We start from the raw sequence: 19,371 nt of genomic DNA, 5'->3' as shown, positions 1-19,371 counted from the left end.
TTTCAATCTTGAATCACAAATAATAACTTCTCTATTTTCCGTTTATTAGACGTGATTTTGTTTAATGTGTGTATTTGACACATTTTCCCTGCAAAAGCTTAATCTTGAAATCATACATAAGATTGTCTATAGTTACGTTAGAATTTTGTTATCCAAGCTTTCCATGGCACCTTAATATCTTGTTTTTTTAAAAAGAAAGTACACATTTTACAATATTTTAACGTGTTATTTTTTTATTAGTTTATTATTTATTTGTTTTTGTGTTGACGTATTTTAAATTTAATGAAAAAAATAACACATGTATTATATTAAAATATTATTCAAAAATCAGTATTAACTTATAATTATCTTGTTTGTTACCATGTCTCAACTTTAATCTTGCCACTGGAATGTATGCACCTTTTTTTCAACTTGTGAATGCACATGTGCAAACCATGATATTGTTGTCACATAAGTCTCCATATACTTTACCACTTATGTCATATGAACATAGACTGTCTTAAACATCAGAAGAACATTGAGTTCTCTGTTGTATCATTGTAGCTAAAGCAGCAACAACTCTTCCTGGTAATTCAAATTCTGGAATATTGAATTCTGTTTCTCACACAACTTTTGATTAATAAAAATATAGGAAAAAGGGTGAACAAATGAAAAGGTCTAAAATCAAGGCAACTAAAAAGATTTCTTGTGGTCGATTTATCAGAGAATACTCTCGACAAAACTTTAGACCAAGCAAGTATGTGAAGAACACAGTAGTTGTGAAACAACTTCTTTGAGAAAGAAAACACTTTCAACATATCGTGAGAAAATTCCCAAAAATATTTTTTTAACAATCACTTACACGTAATAGTTTATGATTGATTTATTTCAAATATACAAGCCAATAAAATAATAACACATGATTTATTATCAAAAAATTATTAAAAAAAATTGTTAATATATATACTCCTAACAATATACAATCCTTGTATTTCTACTTTATTATGGATGGAATTTAAGCAATTAGTAGACAGCCAACACTTATCTACATTTTAAAAATATCATTTTTTTCACACATATAATGTATTAAGAGTTATATTATCTTTTTCATAAAAACAACTTTTGAACACTTTTTCAGATTTCCAATCATTAAGTGAATTTGTATCAACTCACTAAAAAACAAGACATTCCAATGGAAGCATGGAAATCAAGGGCTTGGAAGTTGGAACCCAATAATTTTTCTTGTGTAATTTAATTGAAATGCGTTACATATCTCTGTGATCAACCACTAGGCTAGAACTATATACATAAGGGTTGTGTAAGAAGAACAGAAAATAATGGTACAACATGCATTATGCTTCTGCCGAATTTTAGTGCATTGAGATGTGAATGTACAGCTCCATGATTTCTAAGAGACATTCCACACGGTTGGCTTCTGCTCAACACTGTGCCCTCTCAATTGAATTCCGAATCGAATAAAGAATGGCAGAAACAGCTCAGAATTCTCCACATTCTATGAATGGCAAAGATCGATTCCCTAAAAAATGGGGCTGCATGTAGCATGGTGAGGGTGTTCTTTTGAGTATATAACAATTTCAGTGTCATAATCTTTTATTTTCAGGACTATAGTTTCCTTCTCGAGCAACAACCATGCTGGAGAGCCGGAGTTGCTTATCTAATGGCAAGTAACTTTTAAGTAAAACACATGTATGATGCATCACTTTTAGCAGAAAAACAGCCATTTGATTCTCACTTTCATCGATGGGTTGCGAGCCAGGAATATAGGAACCGTCTGCTATTTGCGTAGCCCAGTTGTATATACGTTCTGTGGATGAAAAGAGGTGCGACACGACAGTTTCAGCAACAACATTCCAGTTTTGGTCTGCTAGAAGAGACACAAGGGTGACTGGTAGATCATTCACAACCATTTGTTGGTCCACGATCATAAAGGGCATATACTTGCAGCATGCAGCAGATAACAGACCAAGAAACTGCAGTGCCTGCACAAAGTACGTTCCAAAACAAATTCAACCTGGTTATCAAGGAGTAGAACATACTTCTATACAGCCTCTTAAGTAGCTTTTTTCAAAAGCACTTATAGGAGAAGAAAATAAAAAATTAAAAAATTAATAAGATAAAATTAACTTGAGCATAAACTAATACTTAAGAAACTCTTTTATTAGTTTCTCCGAAAACTGATTTTTAAATGTAAGTTAATTTTAGCTTATAGAGATATTTTTTCATTTTTCCTGATTTTCTTCTTCTATAAGTACTTGTAGATAAGTTTGTCTAAAATCAGGGAGTAACATAGTAAATGCTAGTCACTTAAAAAGAAATCAGAAAGAAACAATATGAACAATAAAATATCACATGAAAATCTTTCCGGCAAAAAATAATTTTGTCCATGAAATTCAAGTTGATACAAAAGATGGAGTTTTTCATGTATATTATTTACAAATAATAATCGTCCTCATCATGATAATGACAATAATTTCACTAAAAAATTTCAACAAACCAGTATAATTTTCTTTATCAGAATGTCTGAATTAATGTATTGATTCTTTTCAAAATAAAGAAAATGCAAACCCTTATAGCACACCAATTCTTGTTGAATTTAGTTTTTGAATTTTTCTATGATATGCCTGAAGGTTACTATAAATAAGTTGGAATAATCAGTAAGGAACTACTACCGTGGACGGAAAACTGGATACGCAGCTAATTTCAACAGCATCAATAAGCCACTGTTTTTTAATACTTTCCTCGGCACAGTACAAAGCTGCCACAACTTCAAAGAGTATATGCCAGAGTCCTGGAAAAATTAAACATATGGTATTGACATTTGATATGTGAACCCTCAATTATTTCAGCCTAAATTGATCTGAGCTTTCCTTTGCCCAAATACACAAACACTGAATAGCAAAGCAGAAAATTAACCTTGAGACTGGGAGTTCAAAATGTAGGATTTCATTTTTCCAAGTTCAGTCACTGAAAGGGAACCAGTCTTCACAAGCTTGATCTTAGCACAAACCTTTTTCTGGACTTCAATAGATTTTCCAGCACTCTGAACAAACTCCTCATGTGAAACCTGTGAATTCAAATGTCAGCTTAGATCACAGGTTTAAAGTGACAATTTGATAAACAATAGAAATGATGACATATCGTAAGAGATTACTACTATTATTGTGAGAGATCTCAAAATACTTTTCTTGAAGGGAAAGCCGGACGAAGAGATATTGTACAATATATCATGTATGTACACCATACCTTCAGGAAATCCAATAGCCAACTTTCTGGAGCCTTCCCTAAGCATCTTACAGCATCAGACCATTCCTCCCCGGAACTTACATCCCCTGAAACTTCACTTACAGAAGATTGAATTGCTGGTAATAAAGTAAATAGAACCTCCATGCACCTCTCAATATGAGATATGTGACCAGATGTATCTGCAGAAACCTCATCTAGGCATTCATAGAGACCTTTCCAGCATGAAATACATAACAAGCTTTTGTGGTAGGTGCCCGACTTTGTGTGTGATGTAAAAGACAGTAAGTGATTGCTCACATCACCAAATAGTTTCTCAAGCCTGGAGTTTGAAAATACTTTTACAAGGTCTGCTAGATGGTTTAGCAGACATGACTGTAGATTTATTTCAAGTGTCCTGAATCTGGAAAAGTCAGATAGCTCATCAAGAAAAGTTAGAAGCGAATCAAATTGATTTGCATGAGCCATTGCAAACATGGTGCATTCCTCCCTAAGAGTTCCATTCTTGCAAGTAGAATCTTTGGGTAGCAAGTCAACATCTTTGACATCATATCTCATACAACGCCTAATAATTGATCCCCAATCCAAACTTGGCAACCTGGGAGCTCTAGAGAGACACCTTAACACGGAAATGACTCTGTCTTTATGTACAGCAGATTCAGGCTTAATTTAGACACAACAAAATGAGAACAGTGAGAAATAATAATGAAAAAACATATCACAAAACTATTGTAATAGAAAATATAGATGTGCATGGGAAGTTTATCATATACAACCATGCTAAAATCAAAGAAAAAATAATTAAATAGAAGCAGAAGTTATTATTATGTTGAATTCAGTTAACACAGTGGCACAAAACAATGTAAAAAATAATGAAATGACGAATAACATAGAATAACCAAGACCAAGAAAACTTCTAAGATGATTTTATTGTTTCAGCCAGTAATTGAAAAGGGCAGATGAACAAAGTGTGATATTAAATTCACTGACAAGACTTATAAGGAAAAAAAGCACTCGTTCGTAAACCCCCGACCAAATGTTACCAAGTAAAAAAATAATACATGGTAGAATATTTTATTTAACAGAAAAATAAAACAAAAACTTATTATGGTTATAGGAATAATAAAATCATTGGCTTTTAATGATTTCAACAAGGTTATTACATTTAAAAAGGGAGGGAAAAGAAATTTATCAAACTTAAACATATTATTCATGAATGATTGGTATTTGTGATATGATTATTAAAGAAACCAAACTTCAAAACCCAACAACTAGCTTTTTGTGAACACTTAAAAAATTTATATATAATCTTGACTTCATGACTTATGGATTTGAAGCTGCTTTTGTGATTAGTTTGATTTTCAACTCCCAAACGTGAAAAGAAAATATGTTTGGATAATTCTAAAAAGAACAACTAACCATCAACCTAGAAATTAAACTGCATAGCAACACCCCTCCCATCGAATAAAGAAAGGAAAATAAACAGAGACAAAAGAGTTAACCACATGATTTCTTATTATGGTATTAAATCATGGTTTAGAGACTATCCTAACGAAATTTGTTGTTTGTTAGACATATTGTTTTACCCGCTATTATGTTGCTATCAAATCACCCATTAATGTTTAGTCTCACACACAAGATGTATATACCTCGGCATGAGAGGGGTGTGATGGAAGTTCCACATCGACTAGTGATAAGTGGATGCAAACTTCACCTTACAAGTCGATTTTGTGGAATTGAATTAAACTTAAAATCCACTTCTTAAATGCAAAGAGGAAAGCATAAAATAAGAAAATGAAGAACAAACATAAAAATTTACACAAAATCTGGACAAAACATTTACCTCAGTGTATTTGAAATCCATAAGCCACATACTAAGCTTCAAAACAACATTGTCCTCAGAAAAACTGTGGGAAACAGATTTTGAACTAGTTTCAGCTACACTGCCATCACTATCAACCCCCAAAAGTTCTTTAGACCATAAATGATGCCGAAGGAAGGCAAGCACCCAGGAAGCAAACTGTTGTAGCTGCTGATTATCAGAATTCTGTGCCACAAGAAACAACTCTTGCACCAAAGATGTCAAGTATGGCTCAAAATCAGAACTTGAAAGGAGAGGGCCCACTACTGAGGAAGACTCCTGTTTTTTTACATACAGAGGATATTTAAATATGAAGCTAGAAAAAAAGAATAACAAATACGATGAGATAGCTGGTACCATATTTATCAAAAAGGTAAATTACCTTCTGATAATCAGACAGCCCAGTGTACTTTGGAAAATTCATGTTAACCAAAACTTCTGCACCTGCTCCAATAGCATTAACAACTCCCAGCATGCCACCAAGATGAACAAGAGAAGGGAAAGGATTCAAGTAACATTTCCTGAACAGTTCCAGTAAACATTTAACGCGTTCAGCCTCAATAGAGTAAACACCTTCATTCAAAATACAAGAAAGTACTGTCCCTGCTCCAACACATGATGCCATCAGCATACTATGGTGTAAAATGCCAGCCGTTTTCACGGAAATTAACTCGGAAATGAACTCTTTAAAGCCAATCACAATGTGGTCCAACTCAGCATAATCCATCAATTCCATTCTCTGGCAAAAAGCTACTATAGTGGGAAGTGCAATACAGGATCCAAGTGCTAAAACAATTTCAGATTCTTTCCCCTGGAAAGTATTTTTTTCAACTAGTGAATGCACATATGGAAGCCATGATATTACCAAGTTCTTTATCTTGATGACAGTTTCCAACTCTCCAGCTCTGTATATTGCACTAATAGAGTTAGCTAGACCAAGAACAAGTCCAGCAACACCCCAGATATCTTCTTCCAAGTCTTCAGTGTTGTCAGATAACTGTTCATATACTTTAGAACTTATGTCATATGATCCCAGTGGAAAGCATGAACATAGATTGTCTAAAATATCAGAAGAACATCGAGTTCTCTGTTGTATCATTGTAGCTAAGGCAGTAATAATTCTTCCTAGTAATTCAGATTCTGGAACCTTCTCTGTTTCTTTCATCACAGTAGAGGTAGCAGAAGTTTCAACCCTGGTAAGAAGATCTTGGCAAGACAAACCCAATCCAACACCACATGCTCCTTTTACAAGGGAACTTCTGCCATCAAAAAGAACCTGGAAGTTCACGCAATCAGTGAAATGCAATGCCAAAAAATCTTATCAACAAGTTCCTCTAAAGATTGAACCAAACTGGAAAAAATTAACAAAAATGACAGGATAATCCATTTAAAACTTTGATTTTATATTCCATGTGTGTAATAGCATTCTTCCATCCAAACTATACCACTACAAACAAAATTGTGAACCTAAGTGTGTTACAACCTCTTAATATAATCCCATAAGTGTGTTAGAACCTCCAAAAGAATTTTCGATTGATGAAATCTAAGGGGAAAAATTGAACTTATGTAAAGGTCCAGAAAAACTTGCATTGGATCCAAAATATCAAGAGAGTTTAATTAAAAATGCAATAGCTTCTTTAATATTCAAACTTACTTTCATCGGCACTTTAATTTAATTAAAAATACAGAACTAGAATACCTCAAGAAGTCCAGTGATGTTATCATATCTCTGTTTATGATCTGTTACATGAAGGCAACTAGAGATTAATCCTAGAGAAATTGCAGCAGACCATTGGCGGTGTTCATGTTCATGTTGGAGCAACCATTCCAAAAGAAACTTTGAAGCAGCAGATTTAACTGTGTGAACAGAAGGGGGCAGAACCTGATAATAGAAAGGCCAAAGTTTGTGGCAATCAAATGTTATTATAGTAATACATAAGATACTTTGCTAACTACATTATTAGAGAGCTGACTCAACACATGTTCCTTATAAATACAGTTTGTGTTAAGATGCCAATCTGTGACACAGATTGATAGGTTCTCTATCAAGAACCTATGAGAAACACGTCTCTAAACTCACAAACAACCCACAATGGAACGGGAAACAATCTCCTTTATTCAATATGCAGGTAATGGTTACCGAAAGATGAGAGCCTAACCTCCCCCTGTCAGGACTAACAAGTTCCTGATTACAACAAAAGAATTTACTAACTGCCCTCTACTTACAACTAATCTCTCTTATATACAAGGTTTCCTCAACCGACTCCCCTAACCCCCTAACTACCTAGACAGTTAAGTTATGTAACTGTCTTTCTCCTACTATACACAAGTAGAGGTCTAACAATATCACCCTCCTCCGAAACAACCTTGTCCCCAAGGTTGAAGTCAGGATACTGCTCTTGAATAGTTGCTACATCTTCCCAAGTAGCTCCTTCTCGACCCCCTTCTTGCCACTCGATCAACACCTGTGGTATGGCCTCTTCCCCATTCTGCCTCTGCCTCCTATCCAACACCTTTACCGGCCAAAACATGGGCCCATCTGCCTGTAATTCTGGGGGTAATTCACTCTCTATCCTCTTCTCCCCCACAGCTTTCTTTAACTGTGAAACGTGAAAAACAGGATGGATCCTGGCCGATTCTGGTAGCTGCAAACGGAAGGCAACCTTCCCCACCTGCTGTAACACCTGAAAGGGCCCAAAATAACGTGATGCGAGCTTGGAATGTAATCGTGTTGTCACGGAAGCTTGCCTGTGGGGTCTGATCTTCAAGTAGACCCAGTCTCCCACCTTAACCTCCACTTCCCTCCTTTTTTTATTGGCCTGATTAACCATCACCTCTTGAGCCCTTTTTAAATGATCCTTCAATTGTCTCAATGCCTCATCCCTGGTCATCAAATCCTAGGCCACCGCCTCAACAGCTGTCTCTCCCGGAATAAATCTGTTCAAAGTTGGCGGAGAGCGCCCATATACCACTTCAAAAGGGGAACATTTTGCTGCAGCCTGATAACTGGTGTTATACCAATATTCTGCCCATGGCAGAATCGACTTCCAACCCTTCGGTTGTTCAGAACAGAAACACCGTAGATATCCTTCAAGAATTCGGTTTACCACTTCTGTTTGGCCATCCGTTTCTGGATGATAAGCCGTGCTCATTTTGAGCTGAGTGCCATGCATTTTAAAGAGCTCCTTCCAAAAAATGCTAAGGAAGAGAGGATCTCTGTCACTTACTATTGACATCGGAATCCCGTGTAAACGGACTATCTCGTGGGTGAAGACCTCCGCTACCGTGCGAACAGAATATGGGTGCTTTAAAGCTATAAAGTGGCCATACTTACTTAGCCTATCCACCACTACCAGGATCGCATCAAAACCTTGAGACTTGGGCAACTTAACAATGAAATCAAGACTAATCTCTTCCCAGATCGCCTGCGGAACCGGCAGAGGTTGGAGTAACCCTTGAGGCGATGCAGCCATATACTTATGTTGCTGGCAAATAACGCATGCTGCAACAAATTCCGTTACCATCTTCTTCATCCCCAACCAGTATAGTGACTGGGCTACCCTTCTATAGGTTCGAAACACTCCCGAATGCCCCACAGTACTGGACACATGGAATTCGGCCAATAACTTTGGAATCCAGGTGGAGTTTGCCGACAAAACTAATCTCCCTTTGTAGTGTAGTCGGTCCCTTTCCAAGGTATAAGATGCATGTGATCCTGGGTCCCTCCTGACATCTTCAATGATCTTTTGAAGTGCTGCATCCTCCTCCACCTCCTTCAGTATGTCGTGGAAGTCATGCCAATAAGGTTTTGACAAAATTTGTAGCTCCATCTCACCCATACCCCCTTCACCCTTACGTGACAGTGCGTCAGTGACTTTATTGGAACTTCCCGTTTTGTACACTATCTCAAAATCATAGCCCAGAAGCTTGGCTATCCAATTCTGCTGACTGCAAGTCGTTATCCACTGTGCCAGCAGGTATTTTAGACTGCGCTGATCCGTATGTACCACAAATCTTCTACCCAACAAATACGGCCTCCAATGCTGGATGGCCATCACCAACGCCATTAGTTCTTTCTCGTAGATGGACTTGCTCAAAGTCTGTTCCGACAAAGCCTTACTAAAGAACGCGATAGGCTTTCGGTTCTGCATCAGCACAGCTCCTACCCCACCGCCAGACGCGTCACACTCCAAGTGAAACTCCTGAGTAAAGTCAGGAAGTATTAGAACTGGCGCAGTTGTCATCGCCACCTTCAGTGCATCCATGGCTTTCCCGGCCTTCTCGGACCATTCAAACTTCCCCTTCTTCAATAGTTCTGTTAATGGTTTAGCCATTTCCCCGTATCCCCGCACGAACCTTCGGTAATATCCAGTCAAGCCCAAAAATCCCCTTAGAGCCTTCCAATTTTTCGGTTCATCCCATTCCACCACGGCTTTGATCTTTCCTTGGTCCATCTCTACACCTTTCGCCGAAATTTGATGACCCAGGTATTGAATCTGCACCCTTCCAAACTCGCATTTTTTTTGATTCGCGACCCAACAGTTCTCCTCCAATCACTGCAGCACCAACTTTAAATGTTCGACATGTTCTGCCCACGTGGAACTGTAGACGAGTATATCGTCAAAAAAAACTAATACCCACTTCCTCAGGTAAGGCGCCATCAACTCGTTCATGGCGCTTTGAAATGTTGCCGGAGCGTTTGTCAGCCCAAAAGGCATGACCAGGAACTCGAAGTGGCCTTGATGCGTTCGGAAGGCCGTTTTCTGGATATCCTCTGCCCCCATTCGTATCTGATGATAGCCCGCTTTCAAGTCCAGCTTTGAGAAGTACTTTGCCCCCTTAAGTTCATCCAGCAGTTCTTCAATGACGGGTATCGGAAATTTGTCCGGTACCGTAGCCTTGTTCAAAGCCCGATAATCGACACAAAATCTCCAACTTCCATCCTTCTTCTTCACCAGAATATCAGGGCTGGAATATGGACTTTGATTGGGGCTGATAATGCCCGCTCTCAGCATGTCCTCGACTTGTTTTTCTATTTCATCCTTCAAGAGATAGGGGTATCAGTATGGGCTAACATTTATGGGGCTTTCTCCTTCTTTCAGCAAAATTCTATGCTCCAAATTACGTCTGGGAGGCAGTCCTTCTCTCTCCAGGAACACACGTGAGTGGAACTGCAACACTGCTCTGAGTTCCCTTTCCTGCTGCGCAGTCAAATCACCTGTCACCTCACCGCTAATCCCCTGCTCCACTACCTCCAGCTCCCATATTAATATCCATGAGTCAGCATCCAGCATCTTCATCAAGGCTTTAGGTTCCACCAGCTGGCGGCATAAAGCTGGTTCCCCTTTTATCTCCACTTTATCACCACCCACTACATATCTCATGGACATCTCCCTCCAGTTCAAAACGACCTCTCCCAATTTGGCCAACCAAGCGATACCCAAGATGACATCTACTCCTCCAAGCTCAAACACGTAAAAATCCTCCTCGACAGTAGTGTTCCCCAAACGTATCCTCACTCTCTCGCAACGCCCACTCGTCGTGCGGCGATGGCCATCACCTAAGCTCACGGTGTATGAAGACGTCTCGGTCACCGGTAGCTTCAATTCCTCCACCGCCCTCCGGCTGACGAAATTGTGGCTGGCCCCGCTATCAATGAGGACCACCACCTTCCTTTCTCCGATCACGCCTGTCAGCTTCATGGTTTTTGGAGGTGTCAGGCCCTCTGCCGAACACGCCGACAGCTCCATGGTTTGCGCCTCCTCCACTGAGTGCTCAGTCGACTCTTCCTCCTCGTCCTCCGCCAACAGTAAAACTCTCAAGCTCCTCTCGGCACACCGGTGGCCGGGAGCGAAAGCACCCCCGCACTGAAAACATCGGCCTTCTGCCCTCCTTTTCAAGAACTCCGAGTAAGGTAAGTTTCTTACCACTCTTCCTCTCCCTTCACCTCCGGTTACAGCGTTACCACCCGCCCTGGTGTGGCTGCCCAATGACGACACCTCCCGTCGAGTCGCGCCTCCTCCTTCTGCCCCGCTGACCCTGTTTACGCCGTTACGTTCCCCGTCTCCCCTCACAATCGTCGAAGCGGCTCGTACGTGCATCGAGTTCACCTTTCCTCCGTTCCACACTACACCGCGCGCTCGTTGGATTGCGTCTTCCACATCCCTCGCGACCCTGATCGCAGCCATCAAGTCCTGCGGGTCTTGAATTCGTACTTGACCCTTTATGTCTTCGCGTAACCCAGCAAGGAAGAAACCCAAAATCAATTCCTCCGATAACCCCTGAGTCTGACCCAACAACATCTCAAAGCTCCTAATATAATCCTCCACCCCGCCCTCCTGTCTCAGCGTCGCTAATTGTTCATACACGGTTCCCCTGAACCCACCTCCAAAACGATTAATCAATCCCGCCTTTAGTCCCAACCAAGAACAGTTCTTGGTTTTTTCCCTCCAATACTTAACCAGTAGCTGGCGCTCCCCTCCATGCTAATGTAGGCTAGATCCACCTTATCTTCTTCGGCCACCTTCTGGATGTCGAAGAACCGTTCAGCTCGGTTGATCCAACTATGGGGTTCCACTCCTTCAAACGATGGTAATTCAACCCTTTTCCGCCAATTTTGGGGAATTCCCCCACTGTCGCGCCTTTCTTGATTCTCGTTCACAGAGCTGCCACTGCCTTCAGAGCCACCTCCTTGATTATTGTGACCTCCACCCATGACCCTCATCAGTTGCTGTATATCGCGCCTGATCGCCGCTGTCTCATCCTTGATTCCCTCCACCGTAATCTCCAAATTGTCCAATCTTCCTTCCGTCTGACTTCCCATCACTGATTCCTCTCCTTCTTGATCCGGCAGGTCGGACCAAATGATAGGTTCTCTATCAAGAACCTATGAGAAACACGTCTCTAAACTCACAAACAACCCACAGTGGAACGGGAAACAATCTCCTTTATTCAATATGCAGGTAATGGTTACCGAAAGATGAGAGCCTAACCTCCCCATGTCAGGACTAACAAGTTCCTGATTACAACAAAAGAATTTACTAATTGCCCTCTACTTACAACTAATCTCTCTTATATACAAGGTTTCCTCAACCGACTCCCCTAACCCCCTAACTACCTAGACAGTTAAGTTATGTAACTGTCTTTCTCCTACTATACACAAGTAGAGGTCTAACACAGATGATAACTGATCAGAATCTTTAAATGAGTGCAGAACGATAGAAAACCTTGTCACCTCACAAAGTGCACCAATAGCCAGTGCAATATTTTCAGCAGCTCTGGGTATAGCCTCATCCGCCATAGCCATCATACTCTGCACAAAAATCGTGTAACAAAACCTATATCAGACATGACAAACGTGTGCATTCAATACAGATAACTGATAAATGGGTAAAAGGATGGTTTGTAATGACAAAAGACCAATCTTGACCTTTAAAATGTCACTAGCAGCTTTAGAAGTTTTATCTAGGACACTCAATTGTGACTTAGCATCGTATGAAAGTGTGTAAGCCTTCATCCATCGTCGCACAAAGCCTTTCCATGATTGCACTGCCATCAGTGCAAGCAAGATATTTCTTGAGAGCTGAAGAGAAGCAGCTACTTCCACTAGAGCAATTTCATACCCAGTATGTACTTCTCTTAACCTCTGAATACTTAAAATATCAGATCAAATGTTCATTCAAATCTAAACAGAATATATGTAATCTGTCAATATCTTACTTTAGATGTTTGGTGTTCATTCACGTCTTTAGGAGTGAAAGAAAAACATACTAAGGCGGCACCAGGTAATTCTCTAGCTACATTTAGCTTTCCTGTAAATAGATGCTTAACATCAAGGCCTATGCATATAACACGAGAAAATAAATATAATAAACCAGACAGAGTCCGCTAAGCTATTGGTGACAGAAAACTTGATTTAAGCATTTCATTTTATTTTTTCCACCATCAGGTCTGAATTTCTTCTTGCAAGAATTAGAGAAAAGAACACAAAATGGAAAACTGATAACTCCATACCTGAAGAGAATATAACCTGCGGAAATACATTCATCAATTTTTCAATCTTGCTTCCTGTAACTCTTTTTGTCTTGACTAGTCTTCGGCGATTTCTAAGGCAAATGGATAAAAAAATAGACAAATTCAACCATGCTAACATTATAACGTCCTATATAAGAAAATTGTAGGATGCAATGGTTACATGTGCTCATATGCTATTATCTTGACATGAAAATCCTCCATAGCTTTGAGAACGTTGGGATTTGTTTCAGAAAAGAACAACTCTAAAATCATTTTTTTGAAATCTGGAATACTGTTTTCAAGTTGGGATACCTGGAAAGTGATAACAAAAACAATATTAAAGAAAAAGTGTAAAGTACTCTTTATTCAATAAAACAACAGTCCACTCATGCAGAGAAACATTTGCATAGGTGGATATACTTCATATTGGGAAAGTGACTCCAGGGCTGAAATTCTAGCTTTTGCCCACTGTCTATCTTGACTGGAGGTAACTACATCCCATACAATTAGCAGCACACTCTTTGATGCTTCTGAATATGCTTCTGCATCCATTGCACCCCACCTTAGCAGAAGGCAAAGGCTGCCATAATACAGGAAATATCTTTAAATGAGACAACAGAATGAAAATTCATGACTGGGAAATTATGTATTAGTTTATGGAGAAAGAACACCTCAATCCAAAGACTATACTGAATCAGAGTTTATTAACGGAAAGAAGATATATATGTAAAGCAATATGTTGTTTAAGAAAATTCATGATGCCCAAGATGAAAATTTCAGAAGTTGTCAGTGACACTTAATGAGTTGGGAAATAACTTACAAATTCCTTTTCCATAATTTACCACCATCTTTATTATAATCTATGTCAACAACATATAAGTGTCTGCAAAGGAATCTTAAAGATGCTTACCTATAAGCAAAAATAGAATCATCTTGGTAACCTTGCACATGCCTTGCAATGACATCCCATGCAGTGTAAAAATCTAAAGAAGTCAATATATCTGATCAGAAAGCCATTTAACAGATAAATTGAACATGATCTAGCATCAAACTATTGTAAATGCATACATTACTATTCCTTGGTATGGTATTATTCCACAAACATGTTTAAAAAAATTACCAATCACATCAGCTTCACAAAGGAAGGCAAGGCTTTGCAAACCGAGAGCTTTAATTACATGATCTTGGTTCTCAATGCAAGACTGTTTATTCCAACACCAAACTGTGATTTCTATTCAAAGCATGCGCTGCAAAAAGATAATCAAGAAAACAGTAGTGCATACCGAAACAGACAATATGAGATCAACACCCCTATCAGCACTTCTATGGCAAACATCTCGGATGGAAGCAGCCCTGCTGATGCCAATTTCTCTCTCTGAAGTGTAATTGGTGAAACCTTTAGGGAGCAAGACACCCTACATCAAGAGAAATGCAAAAAAGAAAATTATGGGAGAAAATTTACTGTAGTAAAGATTTTGAAGGCATGGCAAGGGACGGTAAAATACTCAAGCATAATTGGAATTTCAATCCTTAACAAAAATCTATGAAACATTTTGCTTGGACAATTGTGAGAAAGAATGGGACAAACAATACCAAACTGTCAGATTATACCGTAAATTTATAGAAAACGATTTTGATGTAGCCTTGCATGGATTCACAAGAATATATCACAGAACAGCAAAAATTATGGTTTGTGTAACATATGTTTACTTAGCATCAAAATCTTATGGCTCTAAATTTGATCTCTGCTAGGGTGCACATGTCCTCTCCAAAAATATGACGTGTGGCATCATCTTTTGCCAGAAAGCAACTATTATTCCTGCTACTTATAAGTTAACTTCTAGATATCAAACAATTTTAAAATTAGAACAATGCACAGAAATTTAAGACTAAATGAATAGGTTATATTCTACCAGCTAGCTTTCCAATCCAAAAACAGAGTTTGGACTCACCATTTATAGATATGTCAGGATTATCTCAGATTTTAATTACCAAAGTCAAGTAAAAAGCCCAGAAATTACGTTATTTAGCTTATTTATCTACAAATAATTTTTGTAGCAATAAATTCTACTCTTAAGAACAGTGGAAATATTAATCATGTGTAGCACAACATCTTAATAAATAATAGAGTTATAGAACAGAATACTCACACCACTTCAATGTGTTTAACTTCACTTAAGAAAATTTTTCACAAACAGTTACAATTAAATTGAGTTCACAATTACATTTCTTCAATCAATTACAATTTCAAGTCATCTCATCTTCAGTATTAAACAATTATGCATGTTCACCTAAAATAATACTTCTGGCAATGGAAGAACAAGGAAAGTGTGGAATGAAAAGCTCACTTGCAAACTCCCAAAGGCTCGATCATTAGTCTCCCAAGTTCGACAAAGCAATCTAGTGGCCGTAGAATGTAATGAGCTGCATCAAAATAGGAAACTAATAAGCAAGAATAATATAATAATAAAATAATAACTTATTTTAAAGAATGAAACAAAATACACCTAGTGATGTACCCACACTTTTGCATCTTTGTTAAGCATCGGCAAAATAGTTTGAACAACAAGTGGAACCATTGCCGAGTGTGAAGCAATTGATGGCAGCATTTCAAAAATTTTTAACTGCAAAACTAAAAACAAAATGTAAGAGAGGAAGAAAAATACTTCACATATGATGGGAGGCAAAAGAACAAGGTAACTCGTGCAATAAGTGTCATTACAGAAGGAATAAGTTACCAGCATATCATGGCAATTGACATCACTTCTTCTGAATATATTACTGTAAAACATAATTGTTAGCAACAAAGGAAGTCCTAGTTTGGGATCCACAATGGCAATGGAAGACAAAGAATCAACTGAAGAAGCACCCATTGACGGATGTATCAATAAAACATTAAGAACAGCAGCAAGTAACAAGGGCATCTCTGCAAGGGTAGACATTGACATAAGTTTAATCTCTTGCATCCTTTAACACAACTATAATTCCATTTCACAAAAAGCCAATAGGTTATACCATTCAGAAACATTTCCTGAGAATGTGAGAGTGGTAATGAAGATTTCCGTCGGTCAACAATTGACAAAAAGAACACTCTTAAATGGGAAAACCAAGATGATGGTCTATCATAAATTATTTCACTTTGGTTCAATCCCGTTAAAGCCAACTTCAGAAGGGAAGTTCTGGAAGAAGATTCTCCATCCTGAAAAAACATATACATATTTCAAAAAAGTCTATTATTGCTGGGGGAGAAAACTGGAAATAGCTACCATATACATTATATACTGCCCTTTTTCCAGTCACATAAATTATGAGTTCGTATATATTTATTCAGGACTACAGCATATAAATGCTTCTGTCAAAAAGTACATACAATTTGCATAGATAATATAACAAACTTTTAAACAGAAAAAAGAAGGATATGCTGCACAAAATACCTGATACCACAGACGACGCAGAAGTCTCAAAACTATACTTCCTGGTGTGCTGAGATAATGAACTCCCTCCTCAATGATTGGTTTGTTTTTTGGAGCCACAAACATGTTGGCAAGGAGCTTCTCCAAGAGGTGAAGCAAATCAGTTGCCAATCCTTTAACAGATTTGGAAGGGGACGACATGAGACTGAGAATGGGAAGAAGAAACAAAGTCTCTTCAAATAATAAAGAGAATTCAGTCCCACTGATAGCCGCATCTGCATAGTTAACAATAAATAAATTATAAAAAAAATGATGATATTAAGGACATTATCGAATGAGCATAATTAGAGGGATTATTTCATGAATTCAACCAAAGAGCATTTTGCAGCAGTAGCCAGAAAAAAAAATGTTTCAATGGAAAGAGTATGCAAAAGCATATCTTGAAAAATTCATAAACTTCTGTTCCTTGAAAATATGAAATATAAACACTACAGAGATTGACTTAGAACTCCATGAAAAATGCCGAAAACAAATGTATCATTTAAAAAAAAGAAAAACAGTAACCTAAATTTATCATGTGCATTCAACTTGTATGCATGCATAGACTTCAAAATCAAAGCAGTTATAGAAAACATACCACTGTCACATTTCCACTTCAGGATAAAGAGAAGGAGTTTCAGTATAGAAATATGTTCATGTTCAAGTTCTGATTGAACAATGATTATGAATAATGATAAAATAATTGATGACAAGCCAGGTAACCATGGTAACCCAATATCTTTCTGTACAGTTAACAAGCGCATAAAGAGTTCACATATGGGCTCAAGACCACCAAGGTGCCACTGAAGACATGTAGATAGAGAAAGAATTGTTTCCAGAAATTCAACAGCACACAGTTGAGCTTCAGTTATCAGCTGCTAACAGGAATCAATAAAAATACAAGAGCAAGGCATTAATTAAATTGAAGTAGGAAATGTCATCATAAAAGCAATGAACGCAAATGAGAAGTTTAAATTACAAGAGACATACTGATTTCTTTCCAGCCAAAGATTTCAGTACAACTATATACGCCTCCACCATATGTTCTACAACAAATATTAATTTCCTGTAGTCCTGAGAAGGTCCAACAACAAAACAGCAACAAGATAATCATTTCACTACGCTAATAAAACATAGAAAAGAAAGAACTAATTTAACACAACATATCCAATGCTCATTCTAATAATTATACTTACTTCAGATCCCTCATGCGGAAGATACTTAAGGCACTCAGTTAGCAGCCTAAAAACAGGCATGGACTCATGTGGAAAAGAGCAACATAGAGTCAACATCGACGATACCAGTTGCATGGCAAACAAGGAAGAGGATGACTCCGAACCTAACAAATTTACGATTGAGACATCCAACAACGGCCTTAAAAACTCACAAACGCGCACCATTCCCACCTGCTTATTCTGAAACATAAATAGCAACACTTGCTGCAAGAGTTCGGACTGAACCTCTGGCCGGCACAACAACACCTGCCAAACATTAAATAAAATAAAATATCACGTTTCATTCAAGGCTCTGGAGCAAGGTTTCACATAGCACTTGCAGTCTAGATCCTTAACATGGTGAGAAATTGCATGCAAATACAGTCAATGAGGGCATATTTGCAGTCACAGCCGTAGTTTGGAACCTTGCTTAGAAATTAACTTGCACACCAAGTTATACAAAATTCTCAGGGTTTATTGTTTTGCTCCCTTGTCAACTATAACCATGTTGGCACATGATAACGGTGATCCGTCACAATGAACATTTTCTATCTAACCAATAATATAATTCACATAAATCATATAGCTCATGAAAAGTATCACTCTCCCTCTCCATATCCTTCTCAATCATTTTCTCAATGAATTTCCTCAATTTAAAACAAACGCACTCTCATTTCCATAACTATTGTAGAGTTTCTATGTTTTAGCTTTTTCGGCCTAACAAGTGCATATTTGGATGAAATTAATTAATTTCAACAAATTCTACTATCATTTCTTTTTATCAAACACAAAGAAAACCTACTTAAAATTTATTCAACTGAATAATTTGCACGTTGAGTGTGGTGAGTGACTAACCCTAACGAACGGGTGAGTGTGAGAGGAAGAATAAGCATAATGTGAAGAGGCATTGCTGCGGAAATCGTGGCGAGCAAGGAAGCCCAATCCCTTGACGAACACGGGGACGAGCTTCGGGTCGGAGCCTTCGAGCGCGGCCTGGAGCTCGAGCGAGGCGAGCGCGACGGTGACGACTGAGTCTGCGGCGAGGCGGCAGAGGTGGCGGACGGAGTGGTCGACGACGTGAGGAGACGGCGACGAGAGGCAGAGGAAAATGGCGCGTCTTCCGGGTTCGGATTCCGGGTCGAGATGCTTTGGCGCGGATCTAAGCTTGGAGAAAATGGACTCAACAGCGAGTTTTTGGAGCCCCGGTTGGGGAACTCGGGTCTTCTCTAGAAGAGGACCGTAAGACTCCATCAGAGTGAGAAAGTTAGTTAGTGTCTCACTGATTACTTCGTATTCACATAAAGAATTAGGGGCCTTAAGACTTCGTCACACACTTACACAACTAGAGAAAATTTGATGGTTAGTGTTAAATACATTTAAAATCTATGTATGGATAAATATGAATTAATTTCACTTGTGAATGTATAAGGTTTTATATTTATAGTAAAAAAAATGATTTAAGTTTAAAATATAAATAAAAAATAAAGATAGATAAAAATAAAATATTTATATAAGATATTTAATAATATAATATATCTAATACTTAATATATTTAATAAAACTCAATTTTTTTTTGTTTCTTTACGAACTT

At 38.2% G+C, this 19,371-nt stretch overlaps 1 protein-coding gene across 2 annotated transcripts; it reads right to left on the bottom strand.

The window, feature by feature from the left end:
- Positions 1-1,201: 1,201 nt before the first annotated feature.
- On the bottom strand, positions 1,202-19,094 carry LOC108345597 (protein RST1). Of its 2 annotated transcripts, none has more exons than XM_017584214.2 (25): positions 18,636-19,094; positions 17,763-18,047; positions 17,557-17,640; positions 17,165-17,444; positions 16,549-16,802; positions 16,130-16,313; positions 15,853-16,040; positions 15,638-15,738; positions 15,463-15,538; positions 14,398-14,529; positions 14,235-14,316; positions 14,025-14,097; positions 13,535-13,694; positions 13,296-13,426; positions 13,115-13,206; positions 12,821-12,912; positions 12,531-12,746; positions 12,336-12,413; positions 6,801-6,983; positions 5,484-6,377; positions 5,084-5,380; positions 3,244-3,903; positions 2,914-3,064; positions 2,670-2,788; positions 1,202-1,979 (listed from the first exon to the last, which is right to left on the bottom strand). In XM_017584214.2, the coding sequence occupies exons 1-25, from the start codon at positions 19,029-19,031 to the stop codon at positions 1,581-1,583; spliced, it is 5,607 nt and encodes a 1,868-aa protein (XP_017439703.1). In that variant the 5' UTR covers positions 19,032-19,094; the 3' UTR covers positions 1,202-1,580. The 2 variants fall into 2 exon arrangements, with proteins under 2 accessions (XP_017439703.1, XP_017439704.1); XM_017584215.2 differs by having other exon boundaries at positions 17,165-17,441.
- Between the last annotated feature and the right edge of the window lie 277 nt (positions 19,095-19,371).

This window comes from Vigna angularis, chromosome 8 (genome assembly GCF_016808095.1).
Source record: "Vigna angularis cultivar LongXiaoDou No.4 chromosome 8, ASM1680809v1, whole genome shotgun sequence".
Taxonomy (NCBI): domain Eukaryota; kingdom Viridiplantae; phylum Streptophyta; class Magnoliopsida; order Fabales; family Fabaceae; genus Vigna; species Vigna angularis.
Note: the sequence above shows the minus strand (reverse complement) of the source record. Positions and strands in the feature narration are given on the sequence as shown.